This window comes from Chiloscyllium plagiosum, unplaced genomic scaffold, assembly GCF_037043375.1.
Source record: "Chiloscyllium plagiosum isolate Xiang-an unplaced genomic scaffold, Cpla_swu_hap1 HiC_scaffold_44, whole genome shotgun sequence".
Taxonomy (NCBI): Eukaryota; Metazoa; Chordata; class Chondrichthyes; order Orectolobiformes; family Hemiscylliidae; genus Chiloscyllium; species Chiloscyllium plagiosum.
Window position 1 is genome coordinate 20,835,426 of NW_028270182.1, and position 17,651 is coordinate 20,853,076.

General features: G+C 44.8%; 1 protein-coding gene across 1 annotated transcript; it reads left to right on the top strand.

Moving 5' to 3' along the window:
- Window positions 1–264: 264 nt before the first annotated feature.
- LOC122548349 (uncharacterized) lies at window positions 265–17,003 on the top strand (the record flags this gene model as incomplete). The annotated part of the gene is made up of 22 exons (XM_043686886.2): window positions 265–328; window positions 3,086–3,178; window positions 3,612–3,739; window positions 4,499–4,648; window positions 5,169–5,246; window positions 6,045–6,224; window positions 7,848–7,944; window positions 8,099–8,319; window positions 9,049–9,199; window positions 9,630–9,844; window positions 10,695–10,812; window positions 11,501–11,706; window positions 11,804–11,927; window positions 12,228–12,397; window positions 13,068–13,165; window positions 13,302–13,423; window positions 13,503–13,547; window positions 14,301–14,487; window positions 15,510–15,645; window positions 15,731–15,818; window positions 16,514–16,615; window positions 16,870–17,003. Coding segments are annotated over 22 exons (2,883 nt in total), but the record flags the coding sequence as incomplete, so codon positions are not given.
- Between the last annotated feature and the right edge of the window lie 648 nt (window positions 17,004–17,651).

The following is a 17,651-nucleotide window of genomic DNA, read 5'->3' on the forward strand; positions in this document are numbered from 1 at the left end:
GAGCTAGTCATGTGCTTAATTGGAGGCAAATGGGTTTAAATGACAGAGGAGCTGCTCAGTAAGATTGTGCTTTCTTGGCTGGCTTTTCCTGTGCTGGGCAGTGGTGGTGCATGTGGGGGCTAACTGGTCTGGTTGTGTTTTCTAGGAAGATCAGTGCCATGGATTCTCACCTTTTAGGGTAAGTGGTTTATTCAGGTTGATCTCAGCTTTGGCCTCTGCTGTGCTATGAGCTAATTTGTCTTTTTTTTTTCCCCTCTCTCTAATTTTGTTAGAGTGATATTGCTCCTGGCAGTGTTTACCACACAAGTGAAAACAGACCCACCCCCTGGTAAGCTGGATCTTGCTCTGAATACTTTAACCTCCCAAAAGGAATCTCAGTAAAGCTGAGTGTCTGGGTCAAGGCATCTTCAGGGGCTAGTGACTTCTCAATCATATCATTGTTTTTGTAAAAACGTTTTTAAACTGTGTGCACTTTAATCCACAAGTTTACTTTTATCTAACTCCTTTTTTTTTCATGGTCACTTACTTGTATACTATATCTTTCTCCATATCTAAAATCCCATGGAATCATTATTTTCTAGGCAATCTCAGTTCTGCCCCTAAATTAACCTAACACCCCCCCCCCCCCCCCCCCCTGCCTCCATAGCTTCTAACTCTCCACCCCTCAAATACTCAAGCTAAACTTGTGTCAAGCACTCAATTCTGAGCTGATCTGGTTGTGTCCTCTAGTTTAAAATAGAGCCATGTGATTGCCTGAACAAGTGAAGTGGCCATCAATTAGGTCATGACCTGTCAATTAAACTGACAGTGACTCTCTCATCCCTTAATTTGCTTTTTTTTCCCCTCAAGGAACTTTTATGGCTTGGCCATATCCAACTGACTTCCCAAATCCTCGGGTATAAAGTTACGCTGCCCTGAGTGAAGAAACTCCTCTCAGGCAAAAATGGCCTGTTGTTTGTTTGAGGTAATCCTCTGGTTCTCCCTCTTGCCTGCCCAGCCCACCCCCACCAAAACAGCCTGGAAGACGTTACCCTTTCAACAAACTACCTCTCCAACTCTCGGGGGGGGGGGGGGGGGGGGGGGATTGAAAATGTGGATCCGAAATCTAACCTGGAATGGCAGACCAATCTAATGAACTCTATTGTAATCCCCTTTTTTCTATTGCATAGGAATCAAAACTACACACTAGGTGCATGGGTCAGGACTATCTAACTACAAGACACCTTGTTCCTGCTTTCTAACCCCCTTGTGGTGAATGCTGACCTGCTGGGCTTGCTAATCTGTAGCAAGATGTCTTCAAACAAGCTCACAGACATGCTCTTTAAAAGCTTTTTTTTCCCCAACCCCTTAGAACTTTTTTCCCCTGTCTAATGGCTTTTTAAAAATATCCACATGGGGGCAGAATGTGGCAGCTGGAATGCATTCCATGTCCTTGTGGAAACTGCTTTTTGGCTGGTCTGGGGAAGACCTCCAGAAAGCTGGAAGAGCACAGCAGGCCAGGCAGCATCAGGGGGTGAAGTCACTGGTTAGGTGTAAACTTAGGGGAGCAGCAGAACCTAGTGGGCTTCCTTTGGAAGGGACTCTGCAGGGGAACAAACTTGGTTTGAGACCAACTGCAGATGAAGTTTCTTTTTTTGTCTTGGTATTCCTTGACTTGCATTTCCTACTGACTTTCCCCATTTGGGGAACTATTAAAATTGCCCCTGCAAGTAACTTGGATGACCAACAATATTGTGGCCTCCACAATGTGGACATCCCTTACCTTGAGGTTGAGGGAGTATGCCACCCTACCTTGCAGAGTGCAACCCCAACCTAAACATGACACCATCCCAGAGAAAGCACTAACTGGCACTTGTCCAGTTTCAACTGTGCCACTGGTGGCAGTTGTATACCACTTGAATTTTCTTTACCAAGGCTCTTTCAACCAGCCTAGGTGAAATTCTTGCATTCTCCTTCCCAACCCTATTCCATCTTTCTGACTTGGAGCTACAATATCACCCCTTGACCAGTGAGTTAAAATTCTGACTCTCCCTCTGCTTCAGTCACCATGCAAACATGTAGCTTACCCTTCATCTGAGGGTGGTGGTACCAACTATTTGTACTCTGGCAAGCCTGCCATTGAGAGTGACCAGTTTGCTCTGCCCTTTATCTTGTATTCCATATTGCTGCTGTTAAAAATGGCCCACTTTCAGGGTGGTACTAACTTGGCCATTAGCACTGGTTCCTTACAAGACCAGGAACCCAAGTTTGATTCCAGCCTCTGGCTTGAATTAGTATGCACCCCCATGCCTACACCAGCTGCTGCTTGGTCTGGCTTTATCTCCCCAGCTAAATTACAAGTGGATTTAGATCCCCTTACAATAAGGGGTGGGGGTCAGGGTTGGATTGTCTGTGCTGTTCAGACACACACTTTTCCACTAAGAGCACTGGGTTGTCATAGGAATTTTGTTGCTCCTCTGCAAGTTCAATCCTTAAATGCCATAAGAACATCCACTAGTTTGGTGTTGCATGTAAAAATCCTTCAATTCAAGATTTGCTAAATGAACTTTGCCTTAAACTGTAAAGGCACCACTATCTCGTCACCTTGCTGGTATATTTTAGGGCTCTAATCTCTCTGGCTATGGCCAGCCAGTTCAGTGAGTCCCTGAACTGTGGATTTTTAATCTCTAAAACCCCACAGTAAAGCCAGACAGTGCATATATATTCCCAGCACCCATGTCACCTTTGTAGGACAAAGTGGTGAGTGTAAATCCTAGCTTCCTTCCAGGAAGAAACAAGGGGCACTGCTTGTCACTGGCCATTCTCAAAGGGCAATGCCACCTCGAGGACAGGCTTTAAATGGAGTGGGGACACTCCTTCTCCTGCAGTGCCCACCTCTCTCCCTACAACCTTGAAGGTGTAGGTAGGCACCCTGTACTCCAGGGTCACCTAGGTCTGCCAATCAGCCATAACCCTTTCACCAACCATTCTTACCCCTCTGTTCATCTAGTCTTACAGCCCCTGATCTTGCTCTTAACACCTGGGTATAGTGACTCAGCCCAATGCCTGACTTGATCAAACTCCTCAATCCTTTTATTCCCTAAAGGAACTGTCCAAAGAGAATGTCGTGATCGTTACTTCTACATCTGGATTGAAAGAAGCTTCCTCTTGGGCAGAAACTGGAGCATTGATGCAAGTGGTGAGTTCCCCTGAAGCTGGGTTTGTCAGTGAGGCTCCATGAACAACTTTGAAAGAAACCAATGTAGGTTAGCTCCTACATAGGTAGGAATTTGGGGTCATTAGACCTACATCTGGACTAGACTCCAGGCACCTCTCCTGAAAAGGAGGCAACATCTCTGCTAGAATGAGCTCTAGCTTGCGGGCAGATTACACCAAGGGGGTTTGGATCATGCCACATCTATACCCGATCCACTCTGGGATTGAGCAGTTACTGGAGGGGGGGGTTTGCATGCACAGTGCAGGGAGAAAGTCTAAAGTCGTCTCTCTCATCAGAATGTGGGATGATTCCATAATGGTGTGGGTTACATGATCTTGCATTTAAGCCTAAATGTGTTAATTTGCAATCGCTCACTAGTGCAGATATCCCACTTACACACACCTCTCTCTAACAGATGAATCTCTAGTCCGGATCCCACTGACACCACAGTTTGCAGCAACATGTGGCTTCACTGTCACCTCCGATAAAAGGGGTAATCTTGAGATCCGGGTTTCATTCCTTGCCTGTCTGGTTCAGAATGATGTGAGTATCCTTGCTATCTAACACCTCTAACTTCTAGTAACCACATAGCAAGTGGTGTAAAAGTACACCTCACTAAAGAGTTCACCCTTAGCAAAGTAGACTAGATCTTGTGTCCAATCCCTCGCGCAGAATGTAGTGTATTGTGGTGGTTGAGATGGCCTAACGGTGTGTGCTTGCCTTAGTTGAAGCAACCTTGCCTATTGAAGAAACCAGGGTGGATAGCTAGCCTAGCCAACCCAACCATGTGAATGGTTGGTCAAGGTAAAAGTGGGTAGTGTAGATGCTGGGGACTGGGCCTAATGGGCTTTGGCCTGAAACATCTAGTTTCCTGCTTGTCACCTTGACCTGCACTTTTCCAGCATTACTCTAATATTGAATGGTTGGATTGAGTGACTAGTTCACTCCCTAACAGTAGTGACTCACTTGGTGCTCTTAAGTCAAGGGCTTGTCACACATCAAATCTCCTCCTACTCTTTCAGTTGCAATATCTGCACTGGCCCTTAACTGACCTTACAGGTTTTTCCTAAAGTTCATGTCCTCCAAGTTTACTTTGTTTCCACTTCAGACTCCAAGACCTGGCCAGTTTTAAAATTAAAACTTGGTGCTGTCTGTCCTGCCCTCTACTCTCTGTAGTAACTTGGTTAGCCACTATAGGTGTTATGCCATCTTGCAGACCATTTAAGCTACCAAATTGGCCTTTTTTTTTTCAAGCAAGATCGTCCAGTTTTACTGAGCATCATGAAACACCTCTCATTTCAGAATGATGACACCTTTGCCTTAACCATGCATTTGAGTGTTGAGAACCAGTTCATTCCTCATCACTTCTCCACTTACACTTTCTCAATGACCTGCGGACTTGGTTATCACTGGAGTTCAAGAGAAATAGTTTGTGAAGAAAACTACATGGAGGTAAGACATTGTGGGATTAGCCTGAGTTAACTGCCCTCTCTATGCAAACCATAGCATCAATTGGCCTCTAACCAATGGGTTAGAGAACTTGGGCTTTTTCTCCCCCCTCACTATTTAACTCCAATGTGGGTGTTTATGGCTTGGCAGCATTCATTGTCCACTTCCAAGCCCAATGGAGTGGTGGTGGTCCACCTGAACTGGTTTAGGGATGACTACAGTCTTGGTGTTTGAACTTTGATCTAACATCTGATCCTCTGGCATCCTTCCTTAGAAAGAGCTCTCAACTTGCATTGTTCCTAAACAATCCCACTAATCCTGCTCAATGACCCTAAGCATCTGTCCATGCACTTGAATCTTTCACTGAATTGCTTGTTAGAATTCTTGGGAGGCAATCCAAACTAATATCTATCTGAAGATACTGCCTTATAACTAAAGGCAAGCTCTTCAACTTGCCCCTCAATTGTTCACCCTTGACCTGAACGATTACTCATCTACACACAAACCAATTCTGTTTCAACAGGTCTCCGTTAGGAGGTTGTTTCCTGGTATTGCCGAAGAGCAAATGGAAACTGAGGATTGGGAAGCAGTTATTCCAGCAGTAAGTTTCCTGTTATTTTCCTCTAATGGAAAATGTGAACGTTGTGCCTGCCCTTGCTGACTAAGTATATTTGCTTTAAATATTGACCAGTTGCAAGGTTTTGCATGGGCACAATTAAAGCTACAGAATCTTACAAGATAAGCTGTGTTTTTCTGCAACCTTGTGCTATAGAAAATCACTGTCCACCCAATCTGTAGAAAATTCATCATCTGAACCACATTGAGTTGTTAATAGCTGACTTGTGCTAGTAAAATGCACAAGTGACCTGTAATTTTAATCTTCCATCCCTTATTTCTGCTGTTTCAAACTTAGAGCCAGAGTCACCAATGTTGTACCTAGCTCAGTCCCAGAAATTAAGGTTAGCGCACTTTAGTCTATAGGCCCCTTCTGCAATATGACTGTCCATGGATTAAGACAAACACATTGCTCTTGAATGCATGTCCCCCCCCCCCCCCCCCATACATACTTCAGCCAGTAAAGGACCTTTGCATTGACTTTCCTCATGAGTAATTAAGACCCTCACCTTTCTTGAAGGTGAAGTATTTACAACTCCAGTTGTAATTTAACCTCCATCAGATGGCTGTGACAATGCCAAACTCTAATGCACTGGAGCACCATGGATGCCCTGGTGTCCAGATTGCTGACAGACTCCGACCCAGTAATTGTGTTCATAAATGGCTCAGCTCTTGCACTTTGCTAGCCTTTCCACAATCAAATAGGAGCCAAAACTAATGGAGTTGAAATTTTCAAGTCTAAAAATGGAAGTCAGTTGAGACTAATGTGAGAATTTTGTTCCAGGCTCAAGAGGCTATAACCTCAGTGTGGCAGATTGTATTCCAAATGGGTGAAGGGGAGAATCTGCAGCTGAAGACCATGACCACCACAGAAGCCCACTCCCTTGGCTATGGAGTTAACACCACCGCCTCTCGTGTTGTGTTCCGTGCCCCTTACAATTCCACTGAATCCAGCATCATAATGGTAGGTGATTGTTGTCCCACCGGTCTCTGGTTTTTAAATGGCACTTGACACAAATGATGCCCATTCCCAGTTGGATGGGCAACAGTCCCACTGTCCTGTTACTCCCCTGGAGTAAAGTAACTTGGCCAAACTTCTCAGAACTAGTTACACTTCAGCTCTTTCAACACTTTACACAAACTTAAGTATAAGATGAGCTAGGTTTGGCCATTCAGCCCACTGAACTGGTTCTGTCTTGTGATCACAGCTTTTTTCTCTATCTCTAGCTTGCTGTAAACACTGATCCTATTTCTAATTGAATCATTGTCATAAGTATAAATTGAACTCATGGGGTGACATGGCCTCTAGCAGCCTTTTCTGGGTGAAGAAATGCCTACTAAAGGATTGTGGATCAGTGGTGCTGGAAGAGCACAGCAATGCCCAGCTCCTTTTCCACCTATCCACTCCACCCTCTCCTCCCTGACCTATCACCTTCATCTCCTTCCCCACTGACCTATTGTACTCTATGCCACTCTCTCCCCACCCCCACTCTCCTCTAGCTTATCTCTCCACGCTTCAGGCTCTCTGCCTTTATTCCTGATGAAGGGCTTTTGCCCGAAACGTCGATTTTTGCCTGTCCTCGGATGCTGCCTGAATTGCTGTGCTCTTCCAGCACCACTGATCCAGAATCTGGTTTCCAGCATCTGCAGTCATTGTTTTTACTAAAGGATTGTCCTCTGCCTGACATTATGCCCCCAGGTCATGATCCCATTAGTAGCTGAGAATATCTCATGACTGTGCAAACTCTGCACATTCTCCATGTCTGTGGGTTTCCTCTGGGTGCTCAGCTTTCCTCAGTCCAAAGATGTGCTGGTCAGGGCAATTTAGCATGGTCAATTTGCCATAGGTGCATTAGTCAGAGGGAAATGGGTCTGGGTGGGTCCCTCTTTGGAGGGTCAGTGTGGACTGATTGGGCCAAAGGGCCTGTTTTCACAAGTCTTTAGTCTGCCATATCCAGTCTAAGTTCAAGTCCTTTCCATTCTATAAACTGAGTACAAGCCCAGATTCCTCACTGACTTAAATGACCAGTCAGTCATCCCAGGATCAATTCTGTGTAAACCTCCCCAGGAACCCTGCAATACTGTCCCATCTCTCCTAGATATGGGGGGCCCAAATGGCTCAAGGCATTCTACTTGGAGCCTTATACAGCCTCCACAGTACACCTCTGTTCTTTGTATGCTAGTCCTTCTGGGGGGAAATAAGTTTGTCGTAACTGCCAACAGAACTTGCCCATGAACCTGAAGAGAATCCTGAACCAGGACTCATGTCCCTCCGGGCTTCTCACTTTTTTTTTTTCTGAAGCCTTCATCAATTTTAAATTGGTCTACTCCATGACTCTGTAACCTCTCTATCCCATCTGCCACTTCTTTACCCCACTCTCAGCCTACCTCTTTTAGGCAGAGCCAGTCACATAATAAACTTTGCCTCCAATTTAAAGATATGAATTTAGCTTTTGAGATGTAAGCTGCTCCTGGGGTTAAACCCTTGCTGCAGTCTCAATGTTGCAAGTAATAGGCCTTGATCTAAAAGATGCAAAACTTCCTGAAGTTTGTACAAAGCTTCTAATTCCTTGTTGTCTCTCCTAAGATTGACAACATGCCAGTTGAAAGCATTAAAGCAACAGTATTCTACAAGCAAAGGTGGCTGATCCTGTTAGTTGACAGCTCTACTGCTTGTCCAGTTGGTAAGTTTAACCCACATTTTAAACTTGTGGTGCCTAACTCAGCACAAGTGCAGTGTTTGACCCTCCATGCAGGTCTACTCATGACTTGGTTATTTTCAAGGTCAATTCTGACAAGTTGGTAACTTGTGTCTCTGAACCTCCCTCCCTTCCTTAGGCCCTGGCATCTTAAAAGACGACAGGCTGGTTTGGCCTACACCCAGGGTTTTGGAGCCATTGGTATTCCCTGCCAATATCACTGCTGACATGATCACCATGGGTGTAGAAGGGAAACTCCTTGATGATGAGACTCTTCAGAGAAGAGGTTATGACCTTCATATCAATGCTTCTGTCATTGCCATTGCTGTCCCAGTTGGAGCAGTGGGAGGCTGGAGCAAGGTATGTGGCCTCTAGAAATAAGAACTTTTATTCCCAACTGTTAAACACTGAGCAGCAGTTATATAGCAATAGCTAGACTACACTGAGGCAATTGTCATTCAGACCTACATCCATGTGGCTGAATTTTTTTAAACTAAATCTACTCCAGTTAATTGTCTAATCAACTAAGTTAATAGACGGCCTTCAAGGGCCTGTTACCAAGCATGACCAGATTTTCCTCTTGTAGATTTGTCACCTACAATGACCCTTGAGCTAAATTGCAGTCAGATCAGAGTTCTCAAGGTATGAGAGAATCGGCACTTCTAGCAAGTGCCAACCATCTCCAAACTGCAGTAATCAAATGGAAGTGAAACTGTCAACTTGTCCTGCCCCCAGGCAAGGACAAGATTAGACTCCAAGGAAGAATGACATGCTGTTCAGTAAACCGCATTAGTTCAAAGTAGAATTGTCAACTTGTTGGGCTAAAGGGCCTTGTTTATAGGCTTTGTGCCATCTCATCTGTCAATGGATCAACCCCATGACAAAGCAAACTAATCACTCTGCTTGCGCTAACTTTATTTGCACCTTGGTATCAGTCTCCTTTCAATTGTATATTGGTCATCTTACCACTGGTAAGATTAATACCACTTTAACTCCACCAACGAGTTCCTTTCACAACACGCTGGCTAAGACTTGGATTAACTAATGCATGGCTAAGGGCCTCATCTCCTTGTGTCTCTCTCCTTGCAGAGTCATGCAATCAATAACACCTATGGGATCATCTACAGTATCTACTTGCTTCTGGAACACCAGTGGCTAGACCACCTACAGGAACTGACCCAGCACAGGGTGTATCGCCTGGTATCGACTCCCTTCATCCCCAAGATTCTACATCTCATTGGTGAGAGCACCTTTTTTCAAACTGCAGTGCTAAGGGTTTAGGCTTGTTCTTTAAGCTAGAGGTACTTGAATTCCTGAACCAACTGTCACTAGCAGCCTGTGGTCTCTTCATTCCTGGTTGAACGCTGGATCAGGACCCTAGGCCTCTGAGAACACTCTGGCCTGTTTGAGCATCTGAGGCTGGGGAAAAAATGATTTGGTGTATCAAAAGCTGACCCCAGTTGTCAGTATTGATTTAAAAACTGACTAAATAGCATCCTTGTGCTGATGGGGTTGGGCCCATCTTTATCTTCACCCCTTTGCCCCAACAGCCTGCTGCTCCAGCATAGCTGCCTCCTAATGGAACACTTGTCCCTCCAAGTTCAGGTTGTTTGAACAAATTGAATGAATACTTAATGGCATGCATGACTGATATTCAGTATTCTTTCTAGATACTGACGCTACTCATCCTAAGCAACACTTCAACATCTCAGTGGGGCCATTCCTTCCTGATGTGGAGTTGGTGTCCATTACAGTGGCAGGCAAGAATCTCTCTGTCAATGACATGAAGAAACATGGCTACAACATTTACCCAACCTATTATCCTAACGATACCATGGACTTCATTGTAGTGGCAGATGTTGGGGCCCCATTCATAAAACAGCAGGTATCTTCCAATGTCCATGTTCTTACAGCATATCAAAAATCATGGTTCTTGCTTTTTCTCCAACTTTGATACAATCCTTTTTCATCACACTTTTTTTACTGCAGTAAAGTTGCATGGTACAGCACCCCAACATAACCTTACCTCAACTGAAATCAAGACCCCATGCACAAACTCCACATGGACAGTTGCATGAGGCTTGGATCCAATCTGCTTCTGAGGTAGCAGTGCTAGTCCCCTGAGTTACCATGCTACCCCCCGACTTAAAACTTTATGGGAAACTAAGCTGCTTGCTGAGATGTTTGGCTCGTAGCCCAGGGTGAGCTACATTTGAAGGATGGCCTCCATCTCATACTATATCCTGCACTAACTTTCAACTCCTAGTTAAAACAACCCTGCCACACCCAAGCTCCAATATCTCCATTCTATTCCAGATGCAGTAAAATACAATTATCTCTTTTCTAGATCTTCAGACTAATCTTCCTTTGACCTGTGCTTGTCAACTGTCTAGCAGACTTGGACATGTCCCTAAATCCACCTCCATTTAAGGCCCCAACTCTGATCCTTGTGGCACTAACTACCACTGTCCAAGTGAACAAACCTTTTCTGGCCCTCCTAACACCTGACCAGCTGCATGCAGCTGGTCATCAGCCAACTAAGTTAACATTTCATTTAATCTTTCTAGATCACCAGTATATTCTCTCTCTGCCCCATTCTTTATCCAGAGCACACATCTCCAACAGCAACTGATCAAATGTGATTTTTTTTTCCTTCAACATTGGCCTGTTTTATCTTTCCACCCTGCCATAGGTCTAAGATTCTAACACTAGTCCTGTATTAACATTCCTTCTAGTACCTGTATGATGACATCAGAAGATATACAATGAACATGACATTGAACTTTGCTACAATACCAGACAATGTTACCTTTGCAACACCAGTGGTAATAACAGTTGATGTGCATGATGTTGGTGAGTATTGTTACTCCCTCACTTTATACCATAGACTGAGTTTTCCCAAGGTCCTGGTTACAAATACAATACAATGAACAATCTCCAGGACTCTGATACTGGCTGATCAGTCACCTCCCTATCTCCAGAATGTGGGTCGCTTCCCTATTTAGCTCTAGCTTGGTCAAAGCTCTACTGCAGGGAAACAGCAAGTAGAAGCTGATTTAAACCACAATACCCCATGTATCATCCACTTCCCCTCTCATCTAAATGGATTAGATCCTTGTCTACTTAGTCAGTGTCTTTGGTCATGACTATTCCCACAATTAATCCCTAAAACCAAACCTAATTCCAATATCAGGTTCAAGTCAATAGCAAATTCTTCCAATTCAGTATTGGAGCAATGACAGAACAATCCCCGATCTTGCAGGTTCTGGCTGAGTTAGTAATATTTGCTAGTCTGTAGCACAGCTGAACTCCAGATTCCAATCCTGGCTGAAGTTTACCTCTAATCTGTCCTAGTTCAGTGAATTTAAACTATTGTTTGGCACCCTCCTGGCTTCCTTCCAAGAAGGAATTCTACCAGCCCTTGCCCAGCTCCAGACCCATGGCAACAAGCCAACTGTTCAACTGCCCAATAAGCAGATTATTGCAACTGACAAACATCCTCCATCATCCTGATAACATTCTAGTATCTTATCTCTTTCAGTGCTGCCAGTCATGAAGGGACACTGTCTTAATGATACCCTCTACCTGCTCCTGCAACATGGTGATCTGGATCACTACTGGCTTCCTTATGTAGCTGATGAGCCCCTGACCTATGAGCTCGCTCAGAGCTATGGTTACATGGCCTTGGAGAATGGTACACACTTCTCCTTGGAAGTCCCCTTCCATTCTCCGGGAGTTGTCTACGAGGTAATCTAATGCTTCCATTTCGAGTTACCTATGCTGGCATGGCTGTCACTGGTACCAGTTTCTGTCTAATTCTCTCTCAACTGTGCTCGCCCTGCAGGAAGTCTCTCTGCACGAATTGCAAGCCAGGATTTCCTTCAGTCTGAAGGACAACCAGACACTGAAGGTCTACAGCAGTTTCATAGTCCAATGTAACTTCTCCATCCCTGAGAAGGAAGTGCTGGGTAAGTTGGCTGAGCTTTGGGGGAGCTTACAGGAGGTCACTCAGCCTCTTGGCTAAACTAAAAGCTGATGCCATCAGACTGAAAGCTGCCTCTATTGTGGCTTGCAGGATGTTGCTGTAATGTTAGACTTGTCCAATTTAGATTCCTACAAAAATGTTGGTAACATGAAGGGTCTGGTTTAACTTCATCCAAACAAATTGGATATAAACATATCAGGGGGGTGTGAAAACACCTAGTCTCTGTCTATTAGTCCGGTCTGTTACTTGACTGACTCCAACTTGTCAATCTGGTGTTTTGCAGTGTGTTTCCAGAATGGTACTGTGGCCATCACCGTCAAGCCATCAGTCACCCTCCCAGAGATTGATCTCTCTAAGCTTGTGCTGAAAGATCCCAAATGTGGACCCAAAGAACACAATGCAATGAAGGCACTCTTTGTGTTTGATATCAACTCCTGTGGAACCATTGGAAGGGTAAATAATAAGCCAGCTTTTGTCCTCATCAAGGCAGCTATGACTGAATAGCCAGAAGGCCTCCAACCCTAAAATGGAGCCCATCCTATTCATAAGTGGCTCATTGAAGAGTCCACTGCTTTTTATGCAGTGGAAAAATTAAATGCTACACTCGGGACTAAAATTCAGTCCCAGAGGATCATGGGTTGGTCAAGGCAGCCATCTTACACGAGATCATGGCACCATGCCTTGAGTGAAGTCACTGGCAGAACTTGTGGCAAACTTGCTTTAACTGGGAAGTGAACCCACAGTTAACTGGATAGTAACACTAACTGACCCAAGCTTGGATTCTTTATCTAGAGGCCTAGATAAAGCAAGAAGTTATACTTTTCTGGAGCACTTCTAGTCCAGTGCTCCTTTTAATAGTTGCACCTTGACAATTGAGTCACTCCTAGTGTTATTTCTATTCAGCACTTGCTCCTTCACCTTGGCTCAGTCACAGCTGTCTGCTTTTCCCTCCCGGTTATGTAGCTTTGTCATTGTGGTAGTGATACTTTATTTAAAATTCACTCCCCAGCCCCCACCAACTTTCAACCAAACCTGCCTGAATCCCATGAGTCCCCTCATTTCTAATGCGCACTCTGCAATGTGTATGTTTGCTCTGACTTAACTTCTTTGGTCTCTTTACCAGATCACAAATGACTTTCTCATCTATGAGAATGAGATCTCTTACCTGAGAGAAGCCATCCCAATTGACATCCCCATAATAACCAGAGATCCTGACTACAGGTAGGATTCCTGACAACCTGAGCTGCCCTTGTCTGGGGTGCGCTTCCTCCATTTTAAAATGGGGGCACAGACTAGTGATGTAACAGCTAAAGCATCTCCTCCAGAAGGAGGATAACAGCATCTCTCATCTCTCTAGGTTGACTATTCTGTGTCGCTACCCAATCAATGAGACTCTGACCATCCAAGCACGGTTTGGCCATATCCCCATGGGATTCCAACTGCCTGATAGTGTGTCACTGGTCAGACAGACACTGAAGAGTAAGCAATGATCTCTCTCCAATTTAATTTGGGTTTGAACACGTACAGATCCAATGACACGGTTTTTTCCCTTTTTCAGCTGAAGAGAGGAATGGTCTGAATCTGCATGCAAGGCTGGCACGAGGTATTTGTACAAAATGTCAATGCAATCACTAACCTTCCCTTGTATCTCCATATAATACTAAATGGAGTAAGTTCAGCTGCTCATGATCGGTTTCATAGGAGTAGGCCGCTTGGCCTGAGCCACCACTAAAGAACCTGGCTGATCTAACTATCTCAGCTCCTCCTCCTACTTGCATTACCTCCATAGCTCTTCCCCTGCCAGGCAAAAACTCAACTGTCTGAATGGATTTTAGTGAAGCTGCCTTTCCTTGGGTGGAGAATTCCATGGACTGCCTTTCCCAACAAGTAGTCCATTCCTAAACCTACACCTCCATCTTGAGGCAAAGTCTCCTCCTCATTGCCCACTAGCAGAAACCACTCACCTGCCCCTCATCCCTTAACTTTCTAGATTCCCCCCCCCCCCCCCCGATTGATTCTCAGTACAATCCCAGGTGGCTCCATCTCCCTTCTCAGGGGTAAACCCCCCCCCCCTCATTCTCAAGTCAACCTAGTGAACCTCATTGACTTTGGAGGCAGTACCAATATCCTTGGTCAGGTCAAGACCAGAATTGCATGCTGTTCTTGGTGTGGCCTCACCAACACCTTGTACAACTGCAGCAAAATGATACTCTTCAATCCCTCTAGAAACAAGTCAATATTACTGTCACAGCTGTCTGTAATGGATTCTAGGCCCACCTTGATCCCAGTAGGTCTCCATTTGCCCTTGAAGGTGTATTTCAGACCACTCCTGACTTCCATGATCTCTTCTTGCCAGACTTGTCCTACACTACCTTCTACAAGGATGAAGACTACCCAGTGCCTGTCCACTTGAATCAACCACTCTATTTTGAGATTGAGCTATATAACCAGGATCCCAATGTTGAATTGTTCTTGGAAAACTGCTGGGCCACTCCATCTGAGGAGCTGGCTGGACAGCCACAGTGGGATATCATTGTGGATGGGTAAGTGATCAACACTAATCAGTTAAAACTGGCTATTCCCAAACTCTTGTTGGGGACCAAATACCTTACTTTAAGGCAGCCCTTGGCTTAAAAGTAGTGTGCAGTGCTGTGTTCCACATGTAGAATTGGATTAATCAAATTACATTATTTCAAGAAAAAGGACTAGTTTTTTGCTTAAAGGAACTAAATTCAATTGGGGGACCCAACAGAAATGGGTACTATTATACTGTTCCAATATAACATCCCAAACCAATCAGGAAAATGTCTCTAATCCAACAGAGCTCCATCTTTAATGGAGCATTTTAACCCTCCACTAAAGCTAAACCTAAATTAAAACTCAATCCTGGACTGGAGCTGGCTGCACTCATCCAAGTGGTTTGTTTCAAATTGGCAAGTGCAATGGCTTCCTGCAAACAGCACAGGTCCTCAGTAACCTGTCTCCAGGACAACTCTTAACCCTTCAGATGGTCAGTAGCATGCTGTTAAAGAACTAACCAGAATGTGACCTAATTTAAACTGGCCAACACAGAAGTGGTCATAAACTGATCACCTCTTAAGCAGAGCTTTTTAAAAATGGGATGTGGGGCTACTCTCTAACCTGAACTGATTTTTGGTCCATCTCTTAAACAGCCCTGAAATCTAACTCCCTTAAACTTAATGGGTCATTTTCTCCAAGGTAACACCACTCCATAAGGTTGACCTATCTTCAAATGTGAAGAACCACCCCTGATCTGCTCATGAGGCTTCAGAACGATAAACTTGGCCTCCAACCAACCAGATCCACTCTGGTCATCCAGCACTAACAGACCCTTGTTCAGCATGAACTGGTTGGACCATAAACTAAACCAATCCCACCTGTTTGATCCTAGCCCACATACCTCAAACCTTCTCCAGATTAACTTGACCTTTTAATCCTCTTCCCAATCCTCCTGACTCCATGGCTGTCTGGTAAAGGACTCCTTCATTTGGGGTGAAGGTATTTTTAGTTTTCATCTTGCACTCAGATTTACTTTCCCCTCTAGCTGTGCAAACCACATGGAGACCTACACCAGTACCTTTCACCCTGTCCTTACTAAGGATGTGGAGAACCCTTTCTCTCTGAAGAGGTTTGAAGTCAAGACCCTTGTCTCCAATAACTCTGGTGGATTGGAGGGTCTGGTAAGCATTAGACCAGTCAGCTAAGCTACTGAGGTGTAGTTGACTTAGTCAATGACCTCTCTCTCTCCTCCTTACTTCCTGCTAGGTGTATTTCCACTGCAATGTAGCAATTTGTGACTTGAGCAATCCAGATTCCCTTTGTAGAAGGACATGTTCTCCTAGCAAGAGAGGAGGTAAGCTACCAGATATCAACTAGCAACTGAATTGCTATATTTGGAATGTATTGAGGTGATTTTGCAATGTCTTCACACATGGAGTCAGTGCTTGAATAGAAATGGGTAATGCCATAGTACTTAGTCCCTCCTGAATGGGCACTCAAGATGGCAGCATGGCACCAGCTTCCATCCTGATAGCAGGCAGTGATGTACTTGACTCTGGGGGTGGCTCAGTGGCGAGCACTGCCTCACAGCACCAGGTTCCATTCCAGTCCCTGGGTAAACTCCAGATGCCATTCTCCCCATGGCTTTCCTCCCACAGTCCAAAGGTGTGTAGGTTAGGGTGAATTGGCCTTGCTAAATTGCCCATAGTGTTACCTGCCATAGTCAGGGAAATGGGTCTGGGTGGGGTACTCTTCAGAGGGTTGGTGTGGACTGGTTGGGCCAAAGGGCCTGTTTCCACACTAGCAGGAATCTAATCATTCTATCCAGAGCCTGGATAGATGTCAGGTAGGAGTCTGCCCTGCATGTCATGGGATTTTCCCAAACACTTAGAACATCTGGTTTGGCTGTATCCAGGATCTGGACCATTGATCACTCCCTCATAGTTCAGTCAAATGGATCCTTCCTGGGTTTTTAAGGTAACATCTGGATGGTATTAGCTGCTCATATTCAAGATTTCCTAACTTGGGTCACTTCTCTCTCTCACCCAGGCCACACGATCACTCACTCAACTAGAGAGTTCCATGGTGCTGTATCCTCTGGGCCTATCAACATCCTGACTCGAGTGAGCCAGTCTCCAAATGAGACCACTGGTAAGTGAGAAGCATGCTCCACTAGCAAAGTCAGTACAACTTCCACTTCAATTCAGCAGGTCAATAACTCTTAGTAAAGCCCATTTGGAGGAGGGTTTAAACTAAGATACTAGTGGCTTTAGCTGATGCCTTGCTATTTGGGAGGGTTCTATGAAACTCGCTCCTAGCAAGATTTGAGTCCACTTCCTGGAGAGGAGTGGAATTTCTGAACCCTGTCACCCTTCCTGAAGATGTTGTTTTTTTTCTCTCCCCAGGAGCCCACTGGAAGCTGTCACGGGTAGTGTTACTAGCTGTTGGTATTGCTGTAGTCAGCAGCCTCCTGCTTCTAGCTGTGATTTATCTTGTAAAATCAAGATGCTACTGAACATTTGAATAAACAGAACAAACTCCACCTGCAACTTGTTTTCTTTGTAAGAGCATTCTGCACCATTTTCATTGGCTTCAGGCTATTTGGGAAGTCGAATCCTTCAATGTGATACTGTAGCCACACTAAGCTAGTGGGCTAATGCACTAGGTTAAACCTTCATTGCATCCATACATTCTAATGGGTTAGTGTGGAGACTTTAAATTGGGGCAAGCAAAGATTCAGGCAGATCCAACAGATTGACCCAGAAAGGTTAATAGTTAGACTCTGACTGATGGAAACAACTTGGCAGAATGGCCAAATATCCTCCTTTAAACTGTTCCCTCCAGACTGCCTGCATTCACAAATGGGTTGTGGGTGTCACTGGCAAGGCTAGCCACTTCCTACTTGGGAGGCAGTTAAATAACTGTTCTACAGTAGACTGGCATAGTCCTTACAAGGTAAGGGCAGCTGTAGCTTTCTGAAGCACTCAGTTACCACTATGCTAGCCTCTAATACCAGATTTTTTTAAATGTACAAGTAGTTCTAGAACACTAGTCATTGGTTCTAGATTACTGCTTCACCCCCCCCCCCCCCCCCCCACCCCACCTCCTTCATTCCAGTATGAGTGCCCACACTGGAATATTGTGCAATTCTGGTCTTTTCATATTAGAAACATGTTCTGACACTTAA